This window comes from Sebastes umbrosus, chromosome 6, assembly GCF_015220745.1.
Source record: "Sebastes umbrosus isolate fSebUmb1 chromosome 6, fSebUmb1.pri, whole genome shotgun sequence".
NCBI lineage: Eukaryota > Metazoa > Chordata > Actinopteri > Perciformes > Sebastidae > Sebastes > Sebastes umbrosus.
In genome coordinates this window covers 27,311,342-27,329,937 of record NC_051274.1, presented here as the reverse complement: position 1 = coordinate 27,329,937, position 18,596 = coordinate 27,311,342, and the positions used below count along the sequence as shown (strand labels likewise).

The 18,596-nt window shown below is 40.8% G+C and overlaps 1 protein-coding gene across 4 annotated transcripts in view; it reads right to left on the bottom strand.

The window, feature by feature from the left end:
- prkar2aa (protein kinase, cAMP-dependent, regulatory, type II, alpha A) overlaps nt 1-18,596 on the bottom strand; it is a 53,296-nt gene that overhangs the window by 10,272 nt on the left and 24,428 nt on the right. For 3 of the 4 annotated variants that reach the window (XM_037772335.1, XM_037772336.1, XM_037772334.1), the window contains exons 3-5: nt 5,794-5,829; nt 2,918-3,054; nt 701-807 (exon numbers count right to left, since the gene is read on the bottom strand). In XM_037772335.1, coding sequence (XP_037628263.1) covers nt 701-807; nt 2,918-3,054; nt 5,794-5,829 — 280 coding nt within the window. Of the gene's footprint in view, nt 1-700; nt 808-2,917; nt 3,055-5,793; nt 5,830-6,117; nt 6,200-18,596 lie in introns of those variants that run through there. The other variant, XM_037772337.1, reaches the window with a different exon arrangement.

The following is an 18,596-nucleotide window of genomic DNA, read 5'->3' as shown; positions in this document are numbered from 1 at the left end:
TTAAAAAAACGATACAATCTGGTTGCCACGGTAACGAATTACGTCTGACTATTAACCACACCCCCATTCTCTGTTTGAGAAAGAATGTGAACTGAAAAACAGGAAGTAACACTGGCTGGAGGGGGGGCTTTGAATAAAATAAATTAAACATTGAAACCTACCTAAATGTTTTGATTTCTTTTTACACAACAAGGACAGTTGGATAGTGTTATTTATCACTTTAAGTATGACAGGGAGACCCATTTCAATGTTCCTGCCACTTAACATTGCATTCCAGCCCAGGTAACAAAACCTGTCCTTTAAAGGTCTGTGTACACAGCAACAGTTTACATTAGCAATACGGCAGGGAAATTACACACAGCCTTCATAGGTACTGTGTACATGGGCACAGTCACACCACCATAATCATAAACAGTGCAGCATAAACAAGTGTAAAGACCAGCAGAATGGGCGCACTGTTGTAAATCTTTAAGATTTGTAATGGTCCACACCATTAATCCACTATTATTTATTGCATTTATTCAAATACACATTAAAATGACTTTTTTTTTACTTTTTAATTGTTAACACCTTCGTCACTTTTTTGCGCTTTTTTTTTTTTTTTTTTTAGCCTTTCTGTCATCTAAGCTTGCAAAAACAAACTGGCAGTATTTGAATGTGACCCAGCTTTGATGACCAAACACGAGCGTCTGCCTCCTACCTCTCTATGACGTAGAAGTTGTCTCCATCGTCTCCCTGGTCAATGACGTGCTCCTTGGGCTGAACCCGTAACTCAAACATGGCGTCCAGCACCTCCGAGAACTGCTCCTGGATGGGGGTAGAGAGGAAGGGCGTCATACACAGATGACGTGGAGAAACAAGGAGAAACAGTGGAAATGTGCATGTGGAGTTCAACTAGCAGCTCAAAATGGCATCAAGCTCATGTGCTCCTGAACAAGCTGAGAGTTAGTTATCCCAGTAGGGGAAACTGTGTGAGAAAGTACACAAGAGAAAGAAGAGGGGACACTTTCTCCCATGTTTTACCAGGATATGCAATTTCAGGGACACACCATTGCCTCTGGGGTTTGAGTCCAACATAATGTCATAGATTTATCATGGTAGATGCCAAGTACTACATGGTTCACAATGGAAACAGAAACAGATTTAAAAAAAATATCATATTTATTTCAGCCAAAAAAAACATGGATAAATCAGACGTATGATATTTGGAATTGCTTTTTGCAAAACAGGCAAGACAATCTACTTATGTCCAAATATAGGAGGGTTTAAAATGAGCAGCCAACAAAAATCAAGCACATAATAAGAACATCATAACGTGGGCTTCTATGACTTTATGTTTCCAGGAAATATGACAGGCAGAGTAGAAACTGTGTTGATTCATTATATAATGTACATGTGCAAATATGTTGGTGTTGTATAAGTAAATAAGTACTTCTTTGTTCCTTTTGTCTGTAGTTCATGTAATAAACTGTATTTATATCTTTTGCTAAATTGTTTTTGTACAGATTTATCATCTGACCTGCCCCAAGAACAGATGCTCCTAAGTGTGGTTCCTCGTAAAGTAAAGAAGTAAAGAGTAACGTGATGTTATACACAGAGTGACCAGAAGGGAAACCCCTGTACTTTGCGAGCAAATCCATTGCAAATCCATTGCAACACCACTGCTATTAATACTACTTTTATGAAACAGAGAATTGTTCCTTGCTGTTGCAGCTCTAATTTGTGGGGCTGTTGTAGTTTATTACTTTATTCTTCAAGTTGTTTCTAATATTTTGTTAGTAGTCCATTAAACCACTGCCACAAAGGCACCCTCACAGCATGTAGTATATATCGTAGGTTAGGGCTGGCTGGGTGGCTAATTAACATAAAAGGTACCGAAACCAACATTATGACTCTAATTTCCTAACCTAATTTCGGTCACGTCGACAAGTGCATTCCATCATAATTGGTTGCAACCTCCCCCATTATCTACCTGAAAGTGCAACAACAAAACCCTACAGGCATAAGACCACAACCAGTCAGAGCTGGATGTATGGGTTCGTTTCATAAGTCAGGTCGACATTGTTAAACCTGGCTGTTTTAAGCGAAGTAATTATGCATGTCCAGTCTAACTCCAATACACTCAGGGGAAATCACTTATGGTGATCACATCTGTCAGGGTCAAACTGATCACTATAAGCAGATGATTATTATAGCTAAATTTTTGTTGTTGTTCTTTATTTCTCATGCAGATTACCATCTAATTTACATTTGCATATTTATTACACAAATACAAAGTAGGGAAACGGACTGCTTCGCTATTAACTGGCTCGCTGCCAAATCTTCTCTCTTTTCCCTCACCAAGGGTGAGGCATGGCAGTTTTTGGCCCGGCTATGCGCCAGCACAGCGCAAGCTCCACATGCAGATGAACGGCGCCCCTTTGTGGGGCTCCTTGCTAGCTCTAACGGAGAGCTGCATGGAGGGAGGCGGGTGTTTGCCTTCATGTGCAGCTGGAACAGGATTGGCAGAGTTTAAACTTATTAATCCCCTTGACGAGGGCGGCTTTAACCACAGGCGCTTACCCCGTGCGCATTCATTTTAATACGTTTATTAATTGTTACCGAGATAAATGTGGCAATTAATCGTGATATTGATTTCAGGTATAGATATCACTCAGCCCTCTTGCAGGGTTACTGTACTCCATTGTATTGCACTATATTGTATGGGTGTTTCCATTTCTGTGCACTGAGTAAAAGGTTAATAAAGTGGATCTACATACAAATGACTAATTAAAATGGAAAAACCAGAATGAAAGAGTGGAGAAACATAATGAATGTAGAAGCTGTCATACAGGGCACAAGGAGTCACTGAAGATGTGAGCCAGTAATGTGTTTGTGTGTGTACACGTCTCTTCCTGCGTGTGTAAGTAAGTTTTACCTGATCTAGTGTTTTGAAGAGTAGGATGTCTCGGCAGGACTCCTGCAGTCTGAGGCGCTGCTCATCTGTTTTTGGGTGAACAATCCTGGGCTCCGAGTCTTCATCGTCCTCGTCTGGGTTGAACGCCTCCGCACACACTGGAAGGAAGACATGTAAACCCACTTTACACATTGCACTAGCATGTGCTGTTTGATTACATTGTAATTAGACAGAACAAACAATCTAGGTTAGAAAACATTATATGGACACGTTCAGAAACTCATTAAGCCACAGTAACAACGTATCACTTGTGTCACTTCTGGTTGCAACAAGCCAAGATGGCGACGGGCAAAATGCTGAACTCGAGGCTTCACAACGGCAGTCCACAAACTAATGGGTGACGTCACGGTGACTACGTCCACTTATTCTATACAGTCTACACACACACATACTTAAGAGTACAGTGAAAGGTAAGATGTTACACAGGCACGCACACAAGCAGAGAGGAAGATATTGTATGACACAAAATGAGGCGATGGCCTGCAGGAGAAGGGACGAGAGGACATTATTACTGCAGGACACAGAAGAAGCCCAGAAGTGAGGAAATGACACACACACAGCGATAGGTTTTACCACACTGGACAACAAACACTGACAAGGTCTTTTTAAAAGGTCACCATGTATCCGTGTTACATTCAAATCTGTAGAGACACACTCCACTTCTAAGTTCTCACGTGACATTATTTACCACGAAACACATGGAAGTCTGTGGGAGTGTTTGTGCAATCATGAGGGTAACATCTTATCTCTCAGCTTCATACCAGTCGAGTTTGGAGCAGTGTGACCTCTGGAGAGTCAACGCGTTAACTCCTGTAATTCAGTTTGATCGGGTAGGTAAATACAATAGACCAAATAACAAGCTGTTAAAATGTGAGCCTCTGAGCTCCGCCGAACCAGAATGTGATGCAGTTAATTAAGCGTGAGAACATAATCTGAACCAACGACAAGCTGCGACCCTAAAACAAAAGAGTTTTATGAGTATGAAGACTCAGATGTTAGTATAAATAATCAGCTTGTGTGTTCTTCATGAATGTCATTAAAAATAAGATAAGGCAGAGAGTGCAGGCAGGTCCATCGTGCGTAGCTGAAGTTGCAATAATCAGGTGTGTTTTGTTTCCTCCACGCTGCCAAAATCTCCATCTCTCCCTGGCAGGATGACAGGAAAACAAAACACCTGCCAATAGACGCGCTACTTGCTACAAGTCTGTGTGTGTTTTGTTTACAAGTTCACTTGTAACAGGGCAGTGTGATCAAATCTAATGTAAATATATAATCAAGTCACCGTTTTCACCCAGTTTTTGGGCCAAAGAAAACAAATTGCAGATGTGACTGTGGCCTTATGTTTCTCATGTGAGAAAACACTAATTCCTAATAACGTTGATGCTGTTCTCCTTCCTGAACATAGCGTGTATGTCTCTGTGTACTTTAAGATGAGGATTGTACAACAGATTTTTTTTCTTCTACATCTGGCAATAATTAATTAGTCCTGTATTACTTTCCCAAGCCGCATCACAAGTTTTGCTAAACACAACATTCGGATAACTTTTAAAAGACAGAGGACCTGTACAGGACCTGGAAATATTTAAACTACCATCCAATGTAATGTTGACAACACCTTAAGCCGTAGCAACTTCAACTGCAGGTCAGGATCTCAGGAACTGTGCCACAACACTGCAAAAGCAGTAATTTGCTGATGTTTTAACTTTAAGATATCATAAACATGGGAATTTGAATGATTTCCAGGAGCTATTCACAGTTGTTATTAACGTCCACTTTCCCTTAAAGGTCCACTGTGTAGGATCTGGTGGTATCTAGCCTCTCCTGTGAGCCAAGCGTGCAGGATTGCTACGCTGCGCAGAGTGTGTGTGTACGTGAGAAGTGAGTGGTGAAGCAAGAGAGAGAGAGAGAGCGGTGGCAACGTTATCGACTCTGGCTCAAGCAGGAAAAGTTAACAGAGTTTGGTTTGTCCGTTCTGGGCTACTGTAGAAACATGGCGGGGCAACATGGCGGACTCCGTGAAGAGAGGACCCGCTCCCTATGTAGATATAAACGGCTCATTCTAAGCTAACGAAAATACAACGATTCTTATTTTCAGGTGATTATACACTTAAGAAAATATGCTTATTAATATTATATTCCATTTCTGCCAATAGATCCCCCTAATTGTTACACACTGTTCCTTTAACACAATTTCTCTTCAGGGCTCAAAAAGGATCATTATGTCTGTTAACATTACCACTACAAAGAAGGTTTACTTGTACCACCCAACTTTTTTTGGCTGACAAATCATAAAAACAAGGAACTGCATACAACTGGATCACGTTACATCTACAGCAAAGTTGACAACCTTTATGACCGTGTGGTAGAGACAGCAGAGTCAACAGTGACAGTAGGACGGCAGTAAAGATAAACATCAGCAGACACACCCAGAGCCTAATCAAAGTGCAGTGCTCTGTGACGGCTGACGACATTTAATTACTCATGTGTAAACACTAGATGGGTACGACGGAGCGTGAGAAAACAGAATCATCGTACACACAGACCACAGACGCCAACACAGAAACACAAAACCCAAAACACTGTTTTAAATCCACGACATACGCAAATACACTCATTATCAAAACATCAATGACAGACACACAAATCATAAGTCGACCACTTGGCCTCAACATGCATGACAAGCACAATAGCGCAGACACTGAGTCGCTTTGGCAGTGATGTATGCAATGTCGTCCCTGGTGAGGATTACATTTAAGGGAGATGACGTCAAACATATGCATATACACAGACATGCTGGCGAGAGCACACACACACACACACACACACAAACATCTTACCTGACACTCTCCTGTTGAATCTGCTGGGTGGTGGAGCTGTGGAACGAGAGAGAGAAAAGAAAGAGACATGAAATTAACATCATTGTTTTTACACAATGACATTTAATACGATTTTGTGATTGCTTTGAAATCCTCATTAGCATTATCTGCTCTGAACAGACGGTGTTCATAACAATAATTGAAGCGAAAGAAGATTTAGAAAAGGAGAAAAGGAACAAAAAGGCAGACAGTGAGTCAGAGTGACAGCCAGCAGTGGAGAGAGAAAGATACAGACAGTCAAACAGATAAAGGCAACAAGAGGTGAAGAGATAAAAATTAGGACACGCTCAAAGATATAGGCAGATGTGACGAAAAACAGAGAGAGACAGAGCGTAACCAGGAAAGAAAGCATGAGCTAAGAGATGAATTCAGAAAGGAAAAAAAGAAAAGAAAAGGATTTTCGGTATTGCAAAGTTAATATTTTCTTTAGACACATGAATGCTGCTGTGAGCATTGGCTACAGCCTCCAGCATTATCATCACACACACTTTCCCTCTAACAAATGACATTTTTCATGACTACAAATTGAAAAACTAATAAAACAAAAAATGATCAGTTGCAATAATCACACAATGATCGCCTGAAGCCAGACAGATGTGAGTGGATTAACAAATAACTTCAGAAGAGCCCTCATAGCTATGTGTTTACAAGTAAAATTAATTAATGAGAAAATTATAAATTAATGAGAAATAATGTTTTAAGAGAGAGAAAGGATGAAAGGTTAATGGCAGTTATGTTGGTATCAAATCTATTACACCATGTCGTAACAGCTCCCATTACATATAATCAATTAGTCTTTCTGAAACAGTCGGCAACCTCCGGGTCTGAGAAGTGAAGCCAATGCTGAAGTGTCTTAAACTTGCATTCTTTCAAATAGCCAGCAGGGGGCGACTCCTCTGGTTGCAAAAAGAAGTCTGATTGTAAAGAAGTCTATGAGAAAATGAGCCTACTTCTCACTTGATTTATTACCTCAATAAACATTGTAAACATGAGTTTATGGTCTCAATCGATTGTTTCAAGTCTTCTTCAATACAGCATGATAATAACGCGTTAACACAGATTAGTTTTAACGCCACTAATTTCTTTAACGCATTAACGCAATCAATCTTTCGGATGTTGTGTCGCACTCTGACACACTGACTGCAGTTGATGCCTTTTGGGCTTGAGTTTGCCATGTTATTATTTGAGAATGCTAAAACCTGTGAGGGTTTCTGGACAACATTTGTCATCGTTTTGTGCTGTTAACTGATTTCCAGTAATAAATATATACATACATTTGCATAAAGCAAGCATATTTGCCCACTCCCATGTTGATAAGAGTATTAAATACTTGACAAATCTCCCTTTAAAGGTACATTTTGAAAAGATACAAAATTTGCTTTTAATTTGCGACTACGTCCACTTCTTATATACTGTCTATGATTAGGAGAGAGAGAGGATGAAAGGGTAATGGCAGTTCACGGTTTGTTTACGTTTTGACTTGTCTGTGCCAGTGTAGCCAGCCTCAAGCTGTTGCTATGAACATGTTCGGATGCACAGATGCTGTTGGGACACCGTTATCGTTCTTGAGCCCCCAGGATGGAGCATCTGATGTTTCTCTGATTTAAAATTCAGCATTCAAGGACTCACAACAGCAGGCACCTGCCCATCTGAAGTGTTTCCTTCAGCAAAACACGGAACATGGAGAGCTGTTGAGTAGCTGACCCCGATCTCTTACTCCCCCTGTAGATGTCTTTTTATTGACATATTTGCCCTGCTGCATGCTCTTTCAGACCTAGACACTGTAATTGAAAAATGAAATGTCTTTCCTGTCAAAAGACCATAGCTAGTCACACTTTTCCGCTTATTCAGAACACAAACATTTTGCCAGTGACTGTGTTTTAATTCAAATTAGCACTTATTCAAGATACAAATCTATTTAAGTGCTGGCCCATGAGAATGCCACGTGCCTCTTACATTAGGCCAGAGGAGCTCACTCACTGATTATGTGACATCCAAATATGATATTAGCCAGGAAAGAATAGCATAAAGCCTCGCTATTAGTGGTTAGTGGGTAACAAACGCTATGCTGTTAAAAAATCTAGGTCCATCCATCCATTTCCTGCTGCTTATCCAGGCTAATACCTTCGCTGCTGGTGTTGAGCCCACATGGCAGCACTTTGGTTTTTCAGGCTTTGCCCAACTGAGCCCTGATGAGTACAGGCCAAGACACCATCCTCTTGGGCAGGGGCTGGGAGACCCTACAGCGAGGTGAGTCTTGCCCATCTTGGCCGATTAACAAGAGAAATTTGCTAGTAAAATACTGAGGCTGGTAGGTATGCAGTCACATTTAAATAGACAGAGCACTGCTTTCCCTTCAATGTTGTGATACATTCCTGCTAATGTACAAATCTGTGCATCAAAACAAGACTTAAAATAAGGTTCTTCTTCACCTGAATTCAATGCATTTTCGTTTTGCCCGTCTGCTCTCTGTTAAAACAAGTAACAGTATATCACTCTTCTACTCTGGACTGCGGCCCGCAACATTCAGGAAGGTTTCTCACACAATGCCGCTGTACGTGCAGCGGCATGACGGTGCCCCAAAAGTGAAGCCAAAACATCTCGATCCCCCCGTGGTAGCTGGCTGTTTGTTTGTTTAGGAATTGAATGATTTGATATGCAGCAGAGTTTTCTTTGAGCGGAGTATGCATTTTTAACGTCAATCTCGCAGTCGATCATGTTCATTTAAATGTAGGAAGCCAAAATCGTGATCGCAATAAATATTCGATTAATTGTGCAGCCCTAGAATATAATAGCTTCAATGTCAATGTCTGCAATCATTTCATGTATCAGCATTTTGTTTTTTAAATGGTGGAGCTCTCATTCTGTAATAAAACATTCATGCATCATTTGGCCAGATGATGAAACAGAACCCGGCTTTAACCTGTGTTTGTAACAACATCAAACCAAACGCAGGAAAAACATCCTGTGCAAGGCAGAGGATGCTTCCTGGAAATTGTCTAAACAGCAGCTGTAATCAAGTTTAATTTCTGGTCACGATTTCAGTGCTGAGCGTTTGACACTAGACAGTATTCATCAGAGTAGAGGCAGCCTGGAAGGACACTGCTGGATATGAATATGCATCAGGGACAATAAAGTGGCAAGTCAAGAGAGTGAGAACTATGTGCGTGAGGGAAAAACGAAAGGGCTGTCTATGTGTGTGTATGTACAGTTTAGTTGCACAACACGGTGTGTGTCTGCATTGTGTGCACGTATTCTGGCCTTGAGCAGCGCTATAGGAGCATCCTGACATCACGAATGTGTGTAACAGGGTTAATGTACGCACACAGAGAGTGAGGTCAGGGTCACCTGCTTTCTAACGTCGGGCTGCTACTAGCCAGCATGGACATAGCTCACTGCTGCTACACACATACACACGCGCACAGTGTGTGTCCATTGCTACCTTATTACGATCCTGTCAGAGCCCATTAGATCTAGACTGTGAAGACGGGAGCCTGGGGGAAACTCACACATACACACCATTTTCCCCCGGTCACCTGGGGAGATGGACAGAGTTTAACACTCTACTCTCCGTGGAGATCAGTTCTTAGTATCACTCAGCACAGATAAATCCACAGGATGGTCTCGGTTACTGCTGCACTGACATTTGCCACATCTGCAAGGGACATTTTTTATTGTTCTTTTAAAGGATTTACCTAAAAACAGTTCTGCATTTCAACTCTATTTGTATGCATATGTTAACTCTCACATATGTACCACACATTCACACTCATTTGGCATCTGTTTTACCTGAACGCTCAGTCTGTCTGCCCACATATTATTAGCCTTGTTGGGTCAGAGTCTAGAACACGATAGCTGCCAAATAAGTTATAACCCAAAACGTGCCAAACACCAGCTAAACTGATGATGAAGATGATGATTTCCCTGTACATTCTGACCATTAACCAAACAAAACTAAGTCTCTTTTAAACAACCTCCTAAATGGCAGCCTGTTAGACTGGCTCTGACACGATGCAGCGGTAGACCAGCAAGTCCTGTCTTCTGCGAGGTTAAATTACTGTTTTTGTGAATGGAGTCTGGTGGCTTTGAAGAGAGCATAGATAACGGCTTCAGTTCCCTATCGGGAAGGGCTGTCTGATGGCAAGGTAAAGCAGTGAAAATATTCCAAATATAGCATACAATGAAACTGGTATTGATTTTTTTAGGTGGGTAAAATGTAAAAAAATGTGAAATCCTTTCAGTTATTTCCAAACAGCCCAGCTAACTTTAACTCAGCTAGTACTAGCATTCACATTATTCATAACATTATTTATTAGCTCACTTTTGAAACCTACGTCACTGCTTTTTGTTAACAGCCAAGAGGGCGTTTCCATTTGAAAAAAATAAAGAGAAGGAGCAGATGGACCTGCCCGAGGCACTAAATGGACACAGATAAAATTCTATGAAAAATATTGAGAAAGAAAAAAAATAATTTCTGAGGCAAAATATATGGATACACAACATACTTTAGCTTAATCCAATGCTTACATGTTAAGTTTCTCCTTTTACTTTGCTCGACTGTCTCTACTGACAAAAGCGCTGCTCTCTTTCTAGGTATTTTCATTCAGAACAGTCCATTCATCTCCAACATGTAACTGAGCATCTGTAGGCCACGTCTCAGGGCAGAACTTATAGACCTCCACTTTCAACAACTCAATTGATTTTTAGGGATAGAGAGAAATCTCCAAACCATGTTTGGTTGCCTGCCAACAAGCCTGGCAGACAAAGCTACAAGCCACAGCCAAGTAGCCGAGTAGGAAATGAACAGCAACTGAGTCAATTCTTCCACCTTCGAGTCTTTGTCTTCCTTTATCTCTTGCTTTTGCTTAAACCTCCATCCAAGTACTTGCAGGGTATAACCCACACTGTGGCGGTGCAACCAGAAATCCCTCTGGCTAGTACGATCCCAATGTGACTGTTCTTAAAAATATCTAAATATTATTTTCGGTTGATAGCGAAGACAGTAAAACACACAGTTGACTTGAATAACATCGCAAGCCGCTGAAACGTAACAACCGTTTATATTTAATTCTCCATCATTCTTGTGCAGCTTCTTCTTTCCATTAATGTGTCAATTTCAACCCTCTTTCTACAGAAGGAAAACAGTGAGCTTAGTAGTAACACGCTCCAATGAGTTCGATAGCAGCCCCCCTCTCTGTCATTTATTGTATACTTCGCCCCCTCAGCTGTCTCAAAGGAACAGACCTTCCTCCCCCGTATAGCTCCCAGAGCTTCATGACTCCTCTCCCTGCCTCCATCTTCTCTTTTGCATCCGAGTCTTCTTTCTTACTTTATCTCCTTAACCTCAAGACACAGATAAGTCAAGGTTGTTGGTTAATTGTAACAAGAGGACGTATACAAAACAGCTGGTGGTTGAGCCAAAAACACTTGAGCAGACGACTAGCATTATGTTTACACTGAAAGCTTCATACTGGATTACCTTGAGTGTCTGCTTAGTGTTTACTTATGTAAAGATTTAACCAATAGTTAATGTCAATATGAATAAACAGCAATATCAAAGCAGTGACTAGAGCAACAATTACAGAATAAACTCGCTAGCTCTTATTTCTAATGATTTATGTCTTTGAATGAAGACTCAACAGAGACTTCTTCCCAAATAGCAATGAAATCAGCTATTTTTATACAGCTTTCCTCCCATGTGTCATCTTGTACTCTACACTCATGCCAGCCAAGCTGCGTAATGCCAAAAATATTAAACACCAGACTATTGTGTCTGTATATCTACATGTTTTCATCAAATGAGAATCAGCCAGAGCCTCCGCTACCAGATTACAGCTCTGGACCTGACCCTGACCTCTGACCTCCCTGTCACACATGAAAGGAGTAATATGAGTATGAACAGAAAATATAATAAAAGAAAAGCAGGCTTGTTTCAACCACTTAATTCAAGTTCAAAACAAAAACTATCAGATAAATGTGGATGTGGCTGAAATTTCCATGGGAAAATGAATGAGTCATGTGTCCTTAAACATATACAACAACATCCTTTAACATCACTGAACTTTCCTCCCATTAGTCATCAGTTATCTATTCCCTGGTGCTTAATCCCCATGACCCCCATTCAAACCTAAACCTCTCTTTCTCACATTTATATTTTCAATCATTCTCTCTTTTTCCTGTGTATATTTCATCCACCTCTTCCTGTGACCTTAACCTATCCATTCTAACATCTTTCAGTTTCTGCTTCTCCTCTCGTGATTTGCATCCTTGCTGGCAGGGGACAAAAAGCAAGCGGGCCTGAGCTGAAGTTGTGGCTAAATTCGGGGCTAACCTCTACAGTAAACAGACTGTGGCAAGCAGGACACGGGAAATTGGGTTGTGTCTTGTTGTAGCATTTATTCACCGACAGCCTAAACTGTGCACACACTGCACTGCTACGCTTACAGCTATAACGTTAATGGTACTGTTAACTTCATATTCGCTGTCAGTCCGTCGCACACACACGCTCCCTCCCTCTCTCTGTCTGTCTGTACCGCACACAGACTCTCAGTAACGTTAAGCACACAACCTACGCACTGAGTTCTTCCTTGAAGGAGTTCGCTTCTTGTATAACACATTTTAATTTAGAAATTCCCGGATGCTTAGGACCAGCGGGGGGTCAATTTAGGCCCGGCGGGTTGCTGGGGTTACAATATACTGGCGGAAACCCTGGACTGGTGAAGCCATTAGTATTGGTGGATGCACTATACAAACAGTTAGCCTTGACCTAGGGGTCAAGGTGCCAACCATGAACTAAAAAGGTCCCCGGTTTGCATCTGGATGGAAACCTTTATTGCATGTCATTCCCTATCTCTCTTTCCCCTCAGTGCCGGTCATCTCTCAAAGAAAATGGGGGGCTGCAGAAAAGCAGCGTGTTGTTCAATGTGATTAATTAACTCTCTAAGCCGAAAAATTGATTAATGATATCAGCTGAAAATAATGGTACATTCATTACTTTTATATCTTTAGAAAATGGTTAGCAGTAGAGTATACACAATGTGTGATAAGTGAAGGAAATATACAACCACAGTAGTGCACCAGCCAAATGCTGGTAAAATATGCAAGTGGTTGCTAGATTTGCTTCACTCACGAGCCAAAAAAACAAAGGTACTCTATTGAGTGGCGGCTAAATTTTGGAATCCACCAGCCACAGTGGCAGGTGGACAAAAAAGTTAATTTCCAAGCCTGAACCAGTGTCCTTTAAAGATGATTTCACAGGTGTATGATTTCTGGGAGAGATCATTCCAGCGACCTCATTGACAACTTTTACATGCACACTAATATTCCACTATTATTCAGAAAATCACAATATTCTGAATTTGATACGGGTCATGTAAACAAGATATTCCGTTTGGATATTCTGAATTAGAGCTTATTCTGAATGGTGAATTTTCCAATTAAGACATGTGGGATATGCCAATATTATTCAGGTTTTAGAGCATTCTTTGGACATGTATACAGCTCATTTACAATATGTGTCTCAATCTGGGTTTTAACCGCAGTTTGCGATACACAGCCTCTTGGCTGTTTACGGCCAGCTCTGTGCATTGAACACAAACCAACTAGCCAACAGTTTGCGGAGATGCATGTCCAAAAGAAAAACCCACATTTCTGGTTGGAAGGAGAAACACACCTACTTTTAAACATTATGAAAGACTTGGATATCAACAGGTTTTTGTGTCAACCTTTTCAAAAAGGTGTTTGAAGTAATGAAAGAGGGAGGCTGTGTTCGCACGGTCAAAAAGTCCGCCACCAGTTACGGTAATCGGAGTATGCACGGCTGCAGGTAAACAGGAATATTTGTGGAATATTCATTTTCATTAGCCTTGTAAACAGCTTAGTAGGAATACTGTCTTTTTCAGAATAAAGGCAAAAATCAGAATATTTTGTGCATGTAAACGTAGTCACTATAACCCACTTCTTTGTTTTCTTCAACACAATCTCCCCCCCATGCAAAACTCTATTATCTGCAACATAACCACCTGCCAGGAGGACACATTCCAAACTGCTTAAAATGATTTGTTATGATCCAAGTCAAACTCATGAACAGGGTCAGATCGCTGCAGGTACCGCTGCAGCAAAAAGGCACAAAGACCAAAGCAAGGAGCACTGATTTGTTGCTTTATTACATCTTTTATAGTGTTGTTTTGCTCTTCTTTTTAATACTCTTTATATTGTTATGTATCCTACAGTACGGTTGAAGTATACAGGGGTTGTGGGGCTATTCTTGCTTTGGTTCCAAATGTTTCCCTGTTTAGACTCGAGGTTCAGGTTACTTAACAGGTTGTAGCTCTGAAACTCTACCTAAGCACATATTATACAACTACTTTAACACCTGAACACATTGACCCCATGTTTGTGTGGAAAATCAAGAAAATAGGATAGACGCTAGTGAGTTGTTTTTCTTGTGTGTGAGTTGTTCTTTGGGGGCGTTTTAAATCAAAAGCAGAAATAAAGCACGTGTTCAGTCCCAGTGTTTCAGCCGATTTGAAAATGAATCATGTTCATTGTCTCCATCAGTCAAATGAAATTAAAGTTTTGGCTGTCAAGAGCAGGTGGAGCTGTGGAGGTGTGTTTCGATGTGTGGGTGCGTAAGTCTGAGTGTGCAATGTGTGAAGTGCTCTCCCTACAGTCATGTGGCTGGAGGGGGGAGGGGGGGTGATGATGATGGTGATGGTGGCTGTATCAAGTGTACGCCTGAAGTTGCCTTGGAAACCTAACACAAAGAAGATCTCATCGCCATAACAACGCTACCCCCTTCACCCTCCCTCCCTTCCTCTCTCCCTCCCTCCTCCCCCTGCTCGGCCGCCATCCAGCCCCTTCTCCTCTACCCAGCTTGTAACAAGTGGCAGATCATCCCCCCTCACGTTCGCTCTCTATCTATACACCCACTCACTGCCATAACAGCATTAACAGATGGAGAGAAGAGAGAGATATATAGAGGGGGAGAGAAAAAGAGAGGGGAGGACAGAGGGGGAGAAATAAAATGACAGAGGAAAAAAAGACATGGTAGCAAATGCCAATTTGATGGTAATAAGCTAATTTATATGTCTGATGATGTAGAAAAAGAAAGGAGAAAGATGAAGACGAGTGGGACAGAAAGAGAGATTTGTTATGTGTATGTATACAGAAAGAGGCGGATAAACAGACAGTCACAAGATATGAGGATGACATGTGATAACTGGTGATTCATAAAAATAATGTAGAGAAATAAACACAAACAAAGAAAGAGAGAAAATCATTGAGGCAGAGAGGAAGAAAGCGCCCTGAGTGAATAAGTGAATTAGGGAAAAAAAAAGGGAACAATTCATCCGTCCCTGCCTGGTGTTTTCCATCGATTTCTCTTACAGCCATTCTCAGTGTGTGAGCGTCTGTGTGCTTGGCCCGTCAATACATCAGCCAGTTAGCTGGAGGGGAGACCAAAGCATGAATGTCGCCACTCCGCCACAGACAATTTTAATATCTTCCCACTTTTGCTTTTTAACAAAATGGCAACAGAGTGGTTGGACGACTGGTAAGATGGATGAGACGGAAGGGAACAGACGAAAAACAGATCCAGCGACACATTTAGTGAGGATTAAATGAACCCTAACCTAAACTGCGGAAGCGACGGCTGGCTTTCAAGTGGGTGAGTTAATAAAAAGGCAAAACAGGCGACATAAACTAAGTTTGGACAGGACTGTTATTTGTCCGCCCACCTGTTGCTGCTCATACCTCCTGGTTTCCCTCTTACCACTCTGCTTCCTTGAATAGAAACAGTAAAACGCATGAAAATATTCAAAAAAAAAAAAAGTACAAGTCTGTCCATTACATTAGCCGATCAACCACCATTTGGATCCATTAAATGTATTTGGCAGAATAAAATAGTGACGGGTGTTGGATCATGTTTGGGGATGGGTGTGCTGTTGGCGTTTTTTCAGCCCATCACTGAAAATAATCATGTATATGAATGGTGCTTGACTATTCATTTGTTGCATTAAATGCAGAAGATTAAGCTGTTTGACTTCCCAGTTCTTACATTTCAATTCACACATACCCGTGGATGCTCTTGTGAGAATAATTCATTTTAGACTGCAAATATCATAAACACAAGCCTGTGGGGAGTGGAGACACTTTCCCATCGCTTCAACAGCTGACTCAGTGACATCTCTGTCACCTAAATGGCCAATTTGTGTCCATTTCGAGCATCAGGGGACAGCTGACAAGTTCTCATTTTCTGTTCTTTCATCTTTCCCAGACTCTCAGACAGTCCAGGGCACGGCGGCAACTTCCATTTACTGTGAAATTGAAAAGGTTTGTGCACGCTATTAAGCACAATCTGTAAAAATATAATAACAATTCTTAATCTTATTAGTTAATTTATTAACTATCAGTTATTTTCATTGTTGATTAAAGGTGCCATTGATAACATTCAGCTACTAGATGTCGCATTCTCCCTCCCCCGTTACATTACATTTGCTTCACAACAAGTCGTTGCCAGGCACTTACCATCAATCTCAGCCATTTATCCATTTTTTCCACACTAACTGACGACACAAAGATGCCACGTCGCCACATACCAACATCGTTTTACTTGTTAGAAGTGGGAACCAAACGTCAGATATCTTCCACAGAGATAAACAAAACATTATTTTTTTTTGAGGAAAAGCCATATTTTTATTCGACACCTTTCTAAAAGCTCTGTGGATATTATTTTTTTTTAATATTCATCTAAATAAAATTTTTATCAATAAGACCTTTAACCTGTTGATTATTTTCTTGATTAATCGATTTGTTGTTTGGTCTATACAATGTCAGACAACGGTGAATATCAGTGTTTCCCTAAGCCCAAGATGACGTCCTCAAATGACTCGTTTTGTCCACAACTCAAAGATCTTCAGTTTGCTGTCATAGAGGAGTAAAGAAACCGACTCAAACAGATTAATCGATTATCAGAATAATTGGCCATTAATTCAATAGTTGACAACTAATCAATTAATTGTTGCAGCTTTAAATTTTATACCTGTGAAAACACACTTCAGTTTGTTTGGGTAGCATGACTTTATATTTCATAGAAAAAATATAACAAAAATGTTGCCCTTTGGAATAGTTATTTGACAGGTTGACCAACAATCTATTCAATATATAAATATATATTTTTTTATAATCAATCACCATTTTAGTCATTTATCAAGAAAAAAAAGTTGCTGGTTACAGTTTTACAGACATAAAGCTTTGATTGTCTCCATTTAATTTTTTTAATATTAATTAATAATTTCGGGAGTTTTTTGGCTGAAGCACACATTTACAGACATTACTTGGTTCTTTTAACTTGTATTTTGGCAAATCATTTGTCCCATTTTATAGACTAAATAATTAGCAGAGTCAGAGATGGAACCGATACAATTCAATATCGAATACTGACGCTATTCACGTATCGGATAATTGCAATGCAATACAAATTTTATGCAAAAAGAGCTCTGATATCAGAATTATATCAGTATCTGCAGATATCCAAAATTCAGGTATCGGAATCCTCCCTTCCTCCATCTATTCCCCTTTCTCTCCCTTCACCTACAGTATCTCCCCATTTTCCCCAACATTCCTCTTCCTCAACAACAGCCCTCGCCATATGTTCCCCCTCTTCTACCCTCCCACTCTGTCGCTCCATCTCTTTCCCTCTCTCCTTATGCGTCTTCCCCTCTCTCTCCTCTCAAGGCCTGATTGATAACAGCAGGGTCAGATGTGGAGCAGGGAGCTTCCCTCACGTGTTGCCTCTCCTCCAGAGCTAGCAGCCTCAGACGTCACTGTCGGCTTCCGCTGGCACACAAACTTGCACTCATGCACACACGCAGCGGCTTAATCATGCACTTGGGCACCCAGTAAGGCAGGCCGGCAGAGCCAAACGCATTCTTACAATACGAGATCCATGTGCAGCCTCATACAGAGACGCACACGCAGGAGGTGGAAGACACCCAACAATTGGCGAGTTTGATAGCAGACTCAATCATCAGCTACAGTCTCCAACTGCACACCCACATATACATAGAAATCCCTCCAGATTCAAGCCTTCAAAATACACGTGTTCATATAGAGGAGAGAGGATTCTGTGGCAGTGTGTTTCCTCTACGATATTAAACAGTGGCTGACTGTGAAATAAACGTGATAAACAAGAATAAGATAATTAATAGTTGCCAGCCATCTGATCAATACCTTACCTTCTCCCAGCAACTGTTTATCATCATGATCTTTTATCAATATATCTTTCATCTTTCCAAAAAATCTGCTGTGTTTCATCTCTCCCATGCAGAGAGAAACAAACATAAATCCTACCCCTGCATGTCCTCCTCCGCAGAGAGGATATATGTAGTCTGGCTCTATATGTCAATGCAATGCTGAAGTGCTGACCTAAGCAGCACTAACTCCAGGCTCTACAGCTTCCAATACAATATCAGGCTAATGTGGAAATCTAATCACATAATGTCTGCACTACACAAGCTATATACATTTGCACACAATTACACTTGCAGGCTGCAAACTTGCAGTATATGTAGAGAGAGACGCATAATAAAAAGCTGAGGCACAGACAGCAGAGGAGGTACACAAACACACACAGACTGATTCACAATACCAACACAGTCTATTGTTCTTTAAAGGAGACAGTCTGTCCCAAAACAGATTTTTATTGGCATTTCTAGAAGTGAATTGGGCACTACAATTACTATTCCAGTAATTATTACATTATA